Source organism: Neophocaena asiaeorientalis, unplaced genomic scaffold (genome assembly GCF_003031525.2).
Source record: "Neophocaena asiaeorientalis asiaeorientalis breed wild unplaced genomic scaffold, Neophocaena_asiaeorientalis_V1.1 scaffold136, whole genome shotgun sequence".
NCBI lineage: Eukaryota > Metazoa > Chordata > Mammalia > Artiodactyla > Phocoenidae > Neophocaena > Neophocaena asiaeorientalis.
Window position 1 is genome coordinate 1,349,227 of NW_020185333.1, and position 15,818 is coordinate 1,365,044.

The window sequence follows — 15,818 nt, forward strand, 5'->3', positions numbered from 1 at the left end:
GTAGTTTTCAGTGTATAGGTCTTTCACTTCCTTGGTTAAGTTTATTCCTAGGTTTTTTGGGGTTCTTTTGGACACAACCTTATTTTATTTATTTATTTATTTATTGAAGTATAGTTGATTTACAGTATTGTGCCAATATGACATAATTTTAAATGGGATTTTCTTTTTTGCTTTCTCGTTCTGATATTTCATTGTTAGTATTAACAAATGCAACAGATTTATGTATGTTAATCTTGTATCCTGCTACCATACTGAATTCCTTTTTTTTTTTTTTTGGCCATGCTACATGGCATGCGGGATCTTAGTTCCCCAATCAGGGATCAAACCCATGCCCCCTGCAGTGGAAGCATGGAGTTTTAACTACTGGACCTCCAGGGAAGTCCCCTTACTGAATTCATTTGTTAGTTCTAATAGTTTTTGTGTAGAGTCTTTATTGTTCTCTGTATAGAGAATCATGTCATCTGCAAATAGTGACAGTTTTACCTCTTCTCTTCCAATTTGGATACCTTTTACTTCTCTTTCTTGTTGATTGCTGTGGCTTGGACTTCCAATACTGTGTTGAATAGAAGTGGTGAGAGTGGGCATCCTTGTCTTGTTCCTGAATTTACTGGGAAGGCTTTCAGCTTTTCACCATTGAGTATTATATTGGCTATGGGTATATCATAAATGGCTTTTATTATGGTGAGATATGTTCCCTCTATACCCACTTTGATGAGAATATATTTTTCTACTTAATAATAACGTAATCTGTTTTTCTAAAATTATTTTCTGCAATATAACGAGAATTTTCTGTGTCACTAAATCTACTTCTGCAACAGAAGTTCCCAACTGAGAGTATAACATAGAATCAGAATTTACTAAATCAGAATTCTACTAAATCAGAATTTCTGGGTGTGGGGCACCATACTTTTTTTAAAGTTCCACAGGTGAACCTGATGAATAACCCCTGGTTAAGGACTGTCATTCTGTGCCATCTTTTTTAATGGCTGCATGAAATTCTATCATGAACCACGAGCTAGACTGTATACCTCCTTCTTTGTTGCTGGACATTTAAGTTGTTTCTAGTTTGCCGCTATTATAAACAGAGCTTCAGTGAACAAGTAGCTAAGTCTCTGCACACATCCATAAGGCTTTACTTAGGATAAATACCTAAAAATAGAATGCATGTTTTAAAGACTTTTACCAAATTGCCCTTCCAGGAAGGTTGTGTCAAAGAAGTACCTGTTTTCCTGCCTGATAACATATTTATCATTTTTGCCAAGTTGACAAGTAAAGTATTTTTTGTGTTACTATTGCTTCAACATTGGCATTTTTTATTACTAATGAGGTTAAACATTTTTTATATTTTCCATTTACATATATATATGTATCTGAAAATGGGTATAGAAAGATGAATAGTGATGCCTTTTATCCATTTTTATCCTTGAATATATATCTTTTTCTTGTTTATAGGGGCTCTTTATATTTTTAAGACTATTTATGCTTTTATTATTATATATTCTGCAGGTTTTTTTCATTTTTTTTTGTCTTTTTGGTTTATTTATGGTGTTTGGTACTATATACAGTTAAGTTTTTTTTGTTTTGTTTTTAATTATTTGTCATATTTGAATACAAATAACTTTCCTAGTTATACATTTATTTAATTTATTTTTTTAACATCTTTATTGGAGTATAATTGCTTTACAATAGTGTGTTAGTCTCTGCTTTATAACAAAGTGAATCAGCTATACATATACATATATCCCCATAACTCTTCCCTCTTGCGTCTCCCTCCCACCCTCCCTATCCCACCCCTCTAGGTGGTCACAAAGCACTGAGCTGATCTCCCTGTGCTATGCGGTTGCTTCCCACTAGCTATCTATTTTACATTTGATAGTGTATATAAGTCCATAGCTCCATACTGTTCTCCATAGTGGCTGTATCAATATACATACCCACCAACAGTGCAAGAGGGTTCCCTTTTCTCCACACCCTCTCTAGCACTTATTGCTTGTAGATTTTTTGGTGATGGCCATTCTGTCTGGTGTGAGGTGATACCTCATTGTAGTTTTGATTTGCATTTCTCTAGTGATTACTGATGTTGAGCATCCTTTCATGTGTTTGTTGGCAATCTGTATATCTTCTTTGGAGAAATGTCTATTTAGGTCTTCTGCCCATTTTTGGATTGGGTTGTTTGATATTGAACTGCATGAGCTGCTTGTGAATTTTGGAGATTAACCCTTTGTCAGTTGCTTCATTTGCAAATATTTTCACCCATTCTGAGGGTTGTCTTTTTGCCTTGTTTATGGTTTCCTTTGCTGTGCAAAAGCTTTTAAGTTTCATTAGGTCCCATTTTTTTATTTTTGCTTTTATTTCCATTTCTCTAGGAGGTGGGTCAAAAAGGATCTTGCTGTGATTTATGTCATAGAGTGTTCTGCCTATGTTTTCCTCTAAGAGTTTGATAGTGTCTGGCCTTACATTTAGGTCTTTAATCCACTTTGAGTTTATTTTTGTGTGTGGTGTTAGGGAGTGTTCTAATTTCATTCTTTTACATTGTACATTTATTTTAAATTCTGTGCTCTAAGTTCAGAATTATTAATCTGTAGGGAAACCTATTTAACTCATTTTCTTTTTTCTTAAGTTTTATTTTATATTGGAGTATCATTGATTAACAATGTTGTGTTAGTTTCAGGTGTACAGCAAAGTGATTTGGTTATACTTGTACATGTATTGATTCTTTTTCGAATTCTTTTCCCATTTAAGTTATTACAAAATATTGAGCAGAGTTCCCTGTGCTATGCAGTAGGTCCTTGTTGGTTATCTGTTTAAATATAGCAGTGTGTTTATGTCAATCTCAAACTCCCAATCTATCCTTCCCCCAACCCTTCCCCTGCCACCTTCTACATAATGCCTTTAAGTATCAATACTTAACTCAAATGTGTGAAGTTAAATTGAACACTTGGATGATTCCCAGCCTTGCTTTTTATTGTGATTATCGTTATTACTGCCAGTAATTTAATTTAAGCTTAATTTAATTTAATTTAAGCTTAATTTAAGCTTAGTGTCTCAACAAAGGGGGATCATGAGGATGCTTATTTGGTCCCTTCCCCTAGGCAATTTATGTAACTTTATGTCAGTTAGATAATCTTGTTTCCATTGAGACCCAAGAGAATCTTATCGGTTCCACCCAATAGCTCTGTGGAACGTTTTACCTCACAAAGTTCCACTATTATCTTCAAACGGAAAATGTCAGCAGAAAGTCTTTTGTTACCTGCATAAAACAGAAAAATTACTAAATGTATATATAATTTAGACTCAAGAGAAATGTCTCCAGATCTCTGAAGTCAAGACAAAAGATTTTATCAAGAAAAGATAAAATTGTGAAAAATAGAGCAAATTAAACTAAAAGGCTATAATAGACTCTATAGTTTACTGATAAATTCTGATCTTGTCCAGAGTATATAGTGTAACATGAACAAATGACAATATCAAATCTATAGTTAGATGTTCATTAATTGTGCCGTCACAGGAACGCATAAACCCATATCTTATACCTTGAAATTTTTTGAAATTATCAGTTAGCTAATAGGTGATTTTCTCTAATTGAGCCAGACTGTTCAGTCCTGTTCTGTTAAGTACAGTCTGTACCATTAAGATTTTCTTTCGTTCTCTTATTTTCACCTTAAAAAGTTACCATGATCCAAAAGAAATCTTGTTGCTGTACTCAAGGCTTTTACAGTCTTGCTAGGTTAATAATGTATCATTACCACAAAGTTTAAAAGGGCCTAAAACACAAACCCTGCTTGACGCTAAATTGCTTAAGCAGGTGTTCTCATGAATAAATGTCCACTGACATCTCTGAAATAAAAGATATTTTTTAAAATATTTAACATTTCAGAGTTTCCATATATCACATCTTTCACTTTGGCTGAGTCTATGGAAAATATTTCCATCATTCTGAAAAATATCTTTGAGTTCCCAAATTTGGAGCCCTGTTAGAGCTAGAAGCTTCTAAGGTAATAAGACAGTTCACAGTGCTTTTTTTCCTTACACCACTGCAGGTGACAGAATCAAAAACTGATCAGAGCTTAGAGCATGGAATCAAACTATTCTTGAAGAAACATTTTAACTGTGACATTATTTTAGCCAGGATAAATTTTTCTGATTAAGAATTCTGCATCTTTCCCATCTGTATAGAATTTGTAATTGAGTATGACACCTCAGTGTGTTAAATGAGATTTATGTGATAAAGCTTTGAAAACTATTAAGCCATATGCTGATACAAAATATTATTAGGTAGCATTATTCTTATATAATGCAGATATTTGCCCAGTGATCGTGGGCTTGCAAATATTTCCCATAAATAAATTGTTTGGGAATAGCTGGATTAAAGCTGTATGCTTTAATCTAGGCCTTGATCCTGAAATAGACAAAAACCCTGTGATTAATTTACTGGTGGCAAGAGAGACATTGAAAGAGCTCTTATTAAAGAGCTATTGTTAGGGAGGGTGGGAGGGAGGGAGACGCACGAGGGAAGAGATATGGGAACATATGTATATGTATAACTGATTCACGTTGTTATAAAGCAGAAACTAACACACCATTGTAAAGCAATTACACTCCAATAAAGCTGTAAAAAATAAATAAAGAGCTATTGTTATTATTAAAGAGCTATTATTGATTTGTAAAGTTATTCCTTAGTTTTCAAACTTTCTTGAGAAACAGTATATACTTTGCCACAATATTTTTAATTTCCTGCAAAATTCAGGGTCAATTCATGCAGATTAAATTCCTGGAATATATATCTGGAGTAATCATGCCTAATTCACAAACAAACTATCCAAATTAGATATTTCTAAGAGCACATTTTTCCGATTCCACATATCCTGGCCATGGCAGTGGTTCCTATGATTGTACCCACTCTCCCACCAGCTTCTGTGGTGAGCAGCAGGGCACGTTCTAAGAGTGACTCACGGAGCTAAGGCTGGTGGCTTCTGAGATGGTCAGGCCAGGAGCACAGGGCAGCTCTGGCTGGGGTGCAGGGCAGTTGTGCCATTAAACAGAACAGTGCTGACCAGGTAGAGTTGGATCTCACCAGTACAGTCCTTTAAATAGCTGAGCTATCACACGTTCCTTCTCTCTCAGGCGGCTGCCGTCCCCTCTTTGTGGGAAAAGCCTCCCTTGGGGACCAATGGTTATGTGCCCAGCCCCCACCTAGGAAGACCAACAAAGGACATCTTGCAGGTTCCCCTCCAGAATGTCCCTCTGGATACATCTGACACTAAACCGCACAAGGCCCTAGACGCTGAGCCCTCCCAACAGCCTGGCAACAAAGAGAAGCTCAGAACCAGCAGCCAGAAAGCAGAACCTATGTGCATGGGTCATTTCCATAACCGCCACATCTTCCAGCAACAGCTGATTGAAAAGCAGAAGAAGAAACTTCAGGAACAGCAGAAAACAATTCTGGAGCTGAGGGAAAACCAGCGGCTGGCAGAGGCTCGGCGGGCAGCAGGGCATGCTAACACACAGAGCTGCCTACTCTCAAACCCTGGAGAAGATGAACGAAAAAGAACCTGCCAGGTGCTTCCAAAGTATGTCCATTGTATCAGAGCACTCTTTGGACTCTTTATTTGGGGTTTTTTACTTTGTGATCGAAAGGCTCCTGAACCTTACCCAGCGTCCGGACTCTATAATTACTCCTTTTCTTTTACTGTGCACTAGCAAAGCAGAGAATCCCCATGCATGGTGATTGGTATGTGACAGGTACCAAAACGTATGTAAGGCAAGTGGCTGCCTATAAGGATCCCGTTATATAGTTAGCATTTGTATGGTGGCTGCCTTTGTCTGAGGAGCTCTGTCTATACTATAGCAGTACTATACCAGTAAAAGAGAAAAATGCTTACTTGCTCTAACTCAATTTCTGGATTTCTGAGTATGTTTAGGGCTGAGAACAAGGTCAGACAATATCAGGTCCAAATGGAGCAGCCCTTGGTTATGGCCAGTTACCTAGCTTAAGTCTGTAGTTGTTTGAGATAAAAGTAAACATCTTTGAGCCTAGAATTAGAGTCCAAATTTCTCAAAAGCTATTTAAGATGGTTTTAGACATGCTTGTGACATACTCAGTATGTGTGATAAATGGTAGGATAAGAAGTGGGTGATGTATTGATTTGAAGCACTGGGATGGGAATCAGAGCGCCTGACTCACATTGTAGACTCAGGCCAATCACTCGACCTTTCCACACCTCATTACACCAATTTATTAAATGGGTATAATAATACATAGTTATTTCAGAAAGTGAGGATTAATTAAAGTTTGTAAAAGGTGTTGAGTTCCTCAAATACAAGGGCTTTGAATGAAGTTGGTGATTGGTCTGAATTCTGTTCCTTTTTTTTTTCCCGCAGTTCACCTGTTGCTTCCCCTGGGACTGAAGGTAGTAGAAGTGACTCCCGAAGTTCTCTGTCTGGACCCAGAAGGAATCCAAGGCAGCTGATGGCACCCCATCCCATACTGAAAGGCAGGGCTGTCTTGGTGGGGCCTTGGTTGTGGTTATCTTTCCTCTTGGAGTAGAATGTGTTGGGACTGAATCCTGGCAACTCTTGGGTTTTGAGACTCGGCAGAACCTAGTCAAAGTCTAAGATGGGTAGACACATGAGAAGTGGATACACCAGAGAACACCACGACTTTTTCCTACCCTTTTTGCCAAACTTTCTAGTCTTCCTAGCCAATACAAAAACAAAAAACAAACAAACAAAACATTGCTAAAAGTATTAAGCATTTTTCTGTAATTTGGATTGTGATTTTAGAAATGGGACAATTACACAAATAAAAAATTCCATGTAGCTGCTAAGAATAAACCTGATAAAGATCACCTGTCACTGTACTTTGTTAACATTAAAATATTGATCAGTTTACAGCAATCCACATCAAGTTATTACATCATTTTATAATGGGTTGTGCCTTGATGATAGGCTTTTAGAATGAAATCCACAAACCAGACATTTAAAAAAACATTTTTTTTATTGAGGTATAGTTGTTTTACAATGTTGTATTAGTTTCTACTGTACAGTGGAGTGAAGAGTTCCCTGTGCTATACGGCAGGATCTTATTAGTTACCTATTTTATACATATTAGTGTATATATGTCAATCCCAATCTCCCAATTCATCACACCCCCTGCCACTTTCCCCCCTTGGTGTCCATACATTTGTTCCCTACATCCATGTCTCTATTTCTGCCTTGGAAACCGGTTCATCTATACCATTTATCTAGATTCCACATATATGCATTGATATATATTTGTTTTTCTCTTTCTGACTTACTTCACTCTGTATGACAGTCTTTAGGTCCATCCACGTCTCTACAAATCAAACCAGACATTTTAATAACATTCTTGATGTGCATAGAAATCATTATTTAAACCAAACCATACTATGAGAACAGAAGTATTCCTTAGAACCCCCCAAGTGAATCTGCCAGTTGTTTTTACTCTGTACTTAGTCATGCACTGAACATATGTTTATATGAAGTGGTAGGCATTTTGACAATTACATTGTGGTTTGTAAATCTGATCTTTCATCTATGGTAAGATTGCTGCCCTAACAGGAAGTGATGTCACCTGAAGGACACTGTGCCTGAAGTCCATCCCTGTTAATGAAGAAATCAGCCATCTTTAGATTGACTCTCTTCCAGGTCAGCAGTTTATGCCCTCTTTGTCCACCAGTGAGGATGCTCAGGAAATGCCCAGTTTGGTGTGATTATTTTTAAAAAATTATTATCCGATCAAAGACTTTGCATGTTTTAGAACACCTGGTTACTTTTCAAGTAGTCTTTAATGACTGGCTCTAGAAAAGATGGAAAAAGGCCATATTACCACAGACTCTGCCTCTCGGGGCTCTCTCACTTTAATCCTCTAGTCTATTTCTGCCCCCTTAAAGAGAGTCTCATTCCTGCCATCTGTGCCAACCCCACTATTCTTTTTCCAGCAAAGCAGACACTTAATATCTGTAAGAAATAGCCTGGCGAGATTTTTGTTTATTAATTCTTGAAACTTGGACTTAAATTTTCTTCTCTGTAGCATAGCACAAGGAACCGAAAGTAACCATTGGCTGACTTAGGTGAGCAGAACTTGATACTCTTCCCACCCATGCCCCCCTGCCTGTGAAACCCCAACTGGTTACAGAGTCGTATTGTCAAGCCATCTTGCACATTTGCTTGTTTTGGATGGATATTTAATAGACTGTCAAGAACAGGAGTCTGACACTTGAATTCATTCAGATGCCAGTTCTTCAGATGCCTAGTACGATTCCATTTCCTGTCCATCTGGATATCCAGGCCTTAAAGCTAGTTTACAAATGTAATCATTATGACCCCAAACTTCAGTTTGTTTGTTGTCATTGTTGTTACATATACAGACATATGTATAGTGACTTAGGAAAAAGTAGCAAACTCAGTGGGATCTGAGGAGTGATTCTATTCTCAGAGTATTTGTTAGATGTAATTAAAGTTTTCTACATTCATTAAAAGAATTATCAGATTAAAATTCTGGTTTCTGGGTTTCACGTACTAAAAGTATCATCAAGACAGATTATCTTGTTTAAACCAGTGAACAGTTATTCTAATAGAAATGTGAACAAAAACATAATTAATCTGCAAATTGTTCATCATTGCTGAGGATGGGATTGTAGGTCTTTAACTTGTAGGGCGTGTGTGTGTGTGTGTGTGTGTACCTACAGTTTTTGTAATTATGTATATATTTTTTTAATTTTATTTGTTTGTTTATTTATTTTGGCTGCTTTGGTTCTTTGTTGCTGTGCACGGCCTTCTCTAGTTGCTGCGAGCGGGGGCTACTCTTCGTTGTGGTGCGTGGGCTTCTCATTGCGGTGGCTTCTCTTGTTGCAGGGCACGGGCTCCAGGTGCATGGGCTTCAGTAGTTGTGGCACGCGGGCTCAGTAGTTGTTGCTTGTGGGCTCTAGAGTGCAGGCTCAATAGTTGTGGCACACGGGCCAAGTTGCTCCACGGCATGTGGGATCTTCCCGGACCAGGGCTCGAACCTGTACATGCCCCCTGTGTTGGCAGGCGGATTCTCAACCACTGCACCACCAGGGAAGCCCTGTAATTATATTTTTATATAAATTTTATGCACACACATATATTTCTGAGATTGTGAACATTCAACTTAAAAGAAAACTTTTAATAATAACACTAAATTTTACTATAAAATGGAGACATTTCTTTTGCAGCATTCCTTATATTTTTTATATTGGATCTGCATTACTATTTTCTAGCCATGGAAGAGAGAGCAGTTCAGCGAGCTGAACGTAGGCGGATCTTGGCAGAGAGGAAGAAAAAAAAAGAAGAGGAGAAACTGGTAATAAATCAAGAATGCAAAGTGAAGCAAGAAAAAGGATTTGTATAGGTCTTTATTAAAAGATGAAACCTAGCTTGTTTAAGACCGTTAAGGCAATAGTGTAACGCCAACTTTGGATATGGCTTTTTGCCTCCCGGCCCGAACTCTGTGATAATTTTAGGAAAATGAAGGGAAAAAACATCAGCATCATTAGTACAGCAGGAAGGAAATATTATGAAAGTTGTTGGGAGCTGGCAACTTAGGAGATTTACACATAACCAAGACTAATGTGTTACAGGTAAATGTCCAACCTGATAAGTTTACAAAGGTGAGTAATTCTTCCAAAGTTTTGACCTGGACTGCCAGAAGTAAATTTTGTACCTACTAAGAAAAAATAAATAGTTCTAACAGCTTTGGGGTTTTTTGGTGAAATGGAAGAAAAATTTTTCTTACGCTATATATAATTTGGACTTAGTATTTCATAAATGAAAATAAGAACTAAAAACTAATCATTTTGTAATGAAAAGTTAATGGTCTTATTCATGCTTAGTCTCATCTTCCCAAGTAGAAGAGAATTCTTTTGGAGAAACATTTAGGTTACACTACTGACCACCTGCTGGTCAGGCTCTCTACTTTTAACACAAAGCGCAGGCTTCTTCCAGAGACTGGGCGAGCACTGTGGTAGATACTTGACTTTCCTCAACATAAAAGATCTTATTTCCACACAAATTGAGGGTTCTGATTTTTACAAATTCTAATCTTGATCAGGCCCAGTTAAAGGCCCAAGAGGAGGAGCGTCGGAAGAGGGAGGCAGAAGAAAAGGAGGCTCAGCTTGAGAAAAAACGAGAAGAGAAGAGACTGAAGAAAATGGTTAGTAGTTTCTATTTGGTCAGCCACCTGTCCTTTGAAGCCTGTTGTGTGCAATCCTGTGGTCCTGTGCACCTTCCCTCCGGAGAACTTGAGTCTAGAACACTCTTCTCTCGCCTCCACCCTTTCTCTACCTTATGTAATGAAAACTTATTCATTCCTCAGATCTTAACTCAACATGGTTAGCCTTTCCTGCCTTGTCCTACCCTCCTCTTTACCCAGAGTTAGCTTAGGTCCCCCTTTATAGACTCTGAGTATATCTTCTTCAAAGTACTACCAGGGCTTATAATTATGTATCTGTTTCTTGATTATCTTATTCATTTCTGTATCCCCAACTAAACCGTAATCTCCCTAAGAATAAAGGGAGCGCTCAGATGTTACTCACTATTGAACTGGCTAGTGGTAGAAACTCAGAAAATCTACTGAATGGATGAAAAATGAATGGACAAACAAACGAACAAATGGAAGAAAATACAGAAGAAGTAAGAGATAAAGCTCTTACTTTCAAGGTTATTAAATTCTAGTTGGAAAGATAAGGCCTAAAAATACACACCTGTCAGAGAGAATATAGTACAAGCATATGCTGTCCTGTGCCTCACAGACCAAAAGAGATCAAGAGAGTTATATGAACAGGGCCAGATCCATGAAGATTTTAGAGGAATCAGAAGTATTTTCACAGAAGAAGGATTTGAATTGGAAACTGTATTAGTCAGGGTTCTCCAGTGAAACACAACCAATAAGATATATGTATAGGAAGAGATTTATTATGAGGAACTGGCTCACAGGATTATGGAGGTGAGAAGTCCCAGGAGCTGCTGTCTGCAAGCTGAAGACCTAGGAAAGCTGGTAATTCCAGTAATTCCAGTCCAAGTCCAAAGGCCTGAAACCAGAGGAGCCAGTGGTATAAATCCCAGTTCAAGAGCAGGAGAAGACCAATATCCCAGCTCAACAGGCAGACAAGAAGCAAAAAACAGGCAAATTCCTCCCTCCTCTGCCTTTTTGTCCTCTTCAGGCCCTCAAAGGACTTGATAATGCCCACCCACATTTGGGAGGGCAGCCTGCTTTACTGAGTCAGCAGATTCAAAGGCTAATCTCGCCTGGAAACAGCCTCACAGACACACCCAGAAATGTTTAATCTGGGAACCCTGTGGAACAGTCAAGTTGACACATAAAATCATAAGTCCATGCCTTATCAACTTGGCACCCATAGACATCTCCCTAAACCATACCTAGTCTCCAAATAAACAACAAGATCATAATTCTGCCTAACATGATACAACTATCCTGCATACAACTGAACATGAACACCCCTTCCCCAGAAGAAGAGGTAAAGTCCTTGAGTGATGTTTATTCTTCTCCTTGCTAACCATGACACAAAGTCAATACATCTTATGTTACATGATTAGGGAATAAGAGTGGAAAGAAAACAAGATACATATACACACAAACATATTCATAGCAAAATAAGAAGGGAATACTCATGACCATTACAGTCTTCATTTCTGTAACCGGTCAAGTTGATGTAGCTGGTACTTACAGTTACCTTCTTCCACTACCCACTCTATCCTTTGTCTTCAGCAAGCATCACTGCTAATCATGGGATGACCAGAACCTTCACTCCTGAAAGGTCTGGCCCATTAGTAGTCCAGCATGGATTGGGTTGTAGTTTTCCTTTCACCTTAATCACAGGGCATGGTAATACTAAGAGATACCCTAAGGGGTCTCCTATAGTCCAGGAATACTCTTCCTCACCTCCATTGTGGAGTCGTAGTCCTATTGCCCCTAGTAACCGGGGTCAGTCACCCCAGCCAGCACTTCCTTTTTTACCTGTTGATTCAGAGGCATGAGGTGCCCACAATGATTAGGTGGCATTCTTTCCAGTTCAGTGGAATCATTTTATGTCTCCTTGTGGAAGCATTTCCCCATTTGGAACCAAGACCTCTAGGCCAACAGAACATAAATTTGTGGGAAAAGAAGCAAAAATTTTGCTAGTTATAGTGGTGCCACTCCCACTTCCACCCCTTGCTTCCTGGACCCCATGAACACTGGCTATGGGAGAAACAGTACCATGTACTGGATGCTGGTTCAGAGCATATTACAGACTTCCAGAGAACTAACCCCAGACCTACAAGGTACTGCCACCTAGCTGGTGTTGCAGCTGAGTCTTCATAAGGCCATTCCACCATTCTGGCAAGCCAGCTGCTTCAGGATGGTAGGATACATGATAAGACCAGTAAATTCCTTGCATATGGGCCCTTTGCTGTACTTTTGTTGTAAAGTGAGTTCCATGATCAGAAGCCATGCTGTGCGGAAATCATCATTGTGAACAAGGCATTCCGTAAATCCAGGGATGGTCTGTAAGTCCATGGATGGTAGTTTTGGCAGAAATATTACAGGGAGGAAAGGCATGTCCATATCCAGAGTAAGTGTCTATTCCAGTAAGAATAGAACATTGCCCTTTACATGATGGAAACAGTCCAATATAATCAGCCACCTGACAGCTGTCTGAGCCACCTGACAGCTGTCTGATCAGCCTGGAGAATGGGGCCGTATTGAAGACTCTGTGTTAGTTTCTCCTGCTGCTGGTAGATTGGGCACTCAGCATGGCCATAGCCAGTTGGCCTTGGTGAGGGGAAATCCATGTTTATAAGCCCATGTATATCCTCCATCCCTGCCGTCATGGCCAGTTTGTTCATGAGCCCATTGGGCAATGACAGCAGTGGCTGGGGGAAGAGGCTGACTGGTATCCACATAATGGGTCATCTTGTCCATGGAGCAAAAGGCATATATAATTCATCCTTTGCTAAATCAGCCAAAGAAATCTCCAGAAACAGCTCAGTTACTTCCCTTAAAAACTACCTGAGGGGGGCTTCCCTGGTGGCACAGTGGTTGAGAATCTGCCTGCTAATGCAGGGGACACGGGTTCAAGCCCTGGTCTGGGAAGATCCCACATGCCGCGGAGCAACTAGGCCCGTGAGCCACAACTACTGAGCCTGCGCGTCTGGAGCCTGTGCTCCGCAACAAGAGAGGCCGCGATAGTGAAGAGGCCCGCTCACCGCAATGAAGAGTGGCCCCCACTTGCCACAACTAGAGAAAGCCCTCACACAGAAACAAAGACCCAACACAGCCAAAAATAAATAAATAAATAAATAAATAAATAAATAAATAAATAAAAGATTACTATTAAAAAAAAAAACTACCAGAGGGGTTCTAAGCGAACATTTCCCCAACATGTGTTCTGTGTAATCCTAGTAGTTCCTGAGATATTAAGTAGTTTTGAGAAAATACAAATTCTATGGTCAAAAAAATTTGGTAAATGCTGGTTAAAAAAATCAAGTTAAACAAGTTTCATTATTAGCTGCCTTCTCAGAACCTTTAACATCCTACCAGGTATTATGAGTCTCCAGAAGAGGGACAGTGTGCCAAGCAGTCACATATGGCTGACCAAAGAACCCTTTTTATAGAGCAGGCAGCAACATCTCATGAAGAACTGGGGGCATGCTACTGTAAAGAAGTGAGACCATTTAAAAAATACACAGTACAGAACATTTCTCCTCTTGTATCTGTTCATTGTAGAACACCGGAGAAATACAAAAAAGATGGGGGAAAATAATCTATGAGGTAACTACTCTTAATATCTTAGAATATTTACTTCTGTTCTTTTATCTCGATGCATCTCTCTCTTTTAATAATTAAGTTGATAATTTGTGTGTGTAGGTGTATATAGTTTTTAAGCTGCTTTTTTCATTTAGGACTTTATCATGAGTATTTTCACTTGTTATTCAGAATTCTTCAAAACCTTTTTATTTATATGCTGAAGGCCATTTTTAAAAAACAGCCTTTTTATTCTGAAATAATTTGTTTCTCTATTCTTCTGTTAATATTGCTTCCAGTTTTTAGCAATTATGAATAAAGCTGCTACAGACATTCACATGTAGGTTTTTGTTTAGACGTAAGTTTTAAATTCACTTAGGTAAATACCTAGAAGTGTGGTTCCTGGGTAGTATGCTAAGTCTATGTTTAACTTTTTAGGTAACTGCCAAATTCTCTTCCAAAGTCGCTGCATTGTTTTGCATACCTGCCAGAAAGTTCCTCTTGTTCCACATCCTTGTCAGCAATTGTTATTGTCCTTTTGTTTGTTGGTTTGTTTGTTTTTTGCATTTTAAGCATTCTAATAGGTGTGTCATGAGTGGTATCTCATTGTGGTGTTTATTTGCATTTTCCAAACAACAAATAATATTGAGCATCTTACTTGTTTACTTGCCTTCTAAATGTCTTATATGGTGAAGTGTCTGTTCAGATCTTTTTGACCCATTTTTCAATTGAGTTATTTTCTTATTGAGTTGTTATTTCTTATTGCTTATTATCTTATTATTTCTTACTGGGTTTTAAGAGTTCTTTATATATTCTGGACCAAGTCCTCTACTAGATACGTGACTGCAAATATTTTCTCCCAGTCTGTGGCTTGTATTTTAATTCACTTAACAGCGACTTTCACAGAGGAAAAGTTTTAATTTTGATAAAGTCCAATTTATTGATTTTTTTTTCTTTCACTGGATGAGCTTTTAGTATTGTATGCAAAAACTAATCTCCAAATCCAAGGTCACTCAGATTTTCTCTTATATTTTCTTCAAGAAGTTTTATAGTTTTATGTTTTACATTTAGATCTGTTGTCCATTTGGAGATAATTTTTGCATAAGGTGTAAAGTATATAGACATCCATTTGTTTTGCATATAGACATCCATTTGTTCCAGTATCATTTGTTGAGAAGGCTCTCTTTTCTCCATTGAATTACATTTATACTTTTGTCAAAAATCAGTTGACTGCATTTATGTGGGACTATTTCTGGGCTCTATTCTGTTCTGTTCATCTTTATGTGTAGTCCTTTGCCAGTACCACATTATCTTTGATTGCTGTAGCTTTATAGTAAATCTTTCAGTCTCACAATGTGAATTTTTCCACTTTATTCTTCTTTTTCAGAATGTTTTGGTTATTCTAGTTTCTTGTTCTTTCTATGTAAATTGGCAATCTTGTCAATTTGTATAAAAAAGCTTGCTACATTTGGGACCGTATTGAGATTGATTGGGATCATATTGAATGTAGATCAAATCAGGAGAGTTGACATTTTAACAACATTGGGTCTTTAATTTGTGAACATGATATAGCTCTCTGTTTATTTAGATCTTTGATTTGTTTATGAGTATTTTATAGCTTTCCACATATCTTATATATTTTTTGTTAGATTTATACCTAAGTACTTATTTTTGTGGTGCTATTGCAAATGACATCTTTTTAAAATTTCAGATTCCATTTATTCATTGCTAGTAGGTAGGAACACAATTCATTTTTGTATGTTGACCTTGTATCTTGCAACCTTGCTAAACTCACTTATTCATTCTAGGAAGTTTTTTGGTAGATTTTTTGGGGGGGATTTTCTACATAGTCCACCATATTGTCTGCCAATAAAGGCAGTTTATTTCTTCCTTTCCAATCTGTATGCCTTTTCTTTCTTTTTCTTACCTTATTGCACTAGCTAGCACTTCCAGTGCAAGGTTGAATAGTACTGAGAGAAGATATCCTTGCCTTAGTCTGGATCTCAGGGGGAAGATTGAGTCTCTCACCATT

The 15,818-nt window shown here is 38.0% G+C and overlaps 1 protein-coding gene across 7 annotated transcripts in view; it reads left to right on the forward strand.

The window, feature by feature from the left end:
• The window catches only part of CCDC191 (coiled-coil domain containing 191), a 102,611-nt gene that overhangs the window by 53,803 nt on the left and 32,990 nt on the right, over positions 1-15,818 (forward strand). For 2 of the 7 annotated variants that reach the window (XM_024735390.1, XM_024735391.1), the window contains exons 10-15: positions 5,125-5,570; positions 6,382-6,494; positions 9,264-9,346; positions 9,624-9,653; positions 10,094-10,195; positions 13,769-13,813. In XM_024735390.1, coding sequence (XP_024591158.1) covers positions 5,125-5,570; positions 6,382-6,494; positions 9,264-9,346; positions 9,624-9,653; positions 10,094-10,195; positions 13,769-13,813 — 819 coding nt within the window. The remainder of the gene's footprint in view (positions 1-5,124; positions 5,571-6,381; positions 6,495-9,263; positions 9,347-9,623; positions 9,654-10,093; positions 10,196-13,768; positions 13,814-15,818) is intronic. The other 5 variants (XM_024735396.1, XM_024735397.1, XM_024735393.1 and 2 more) reach the window with 5 other exon arrangements.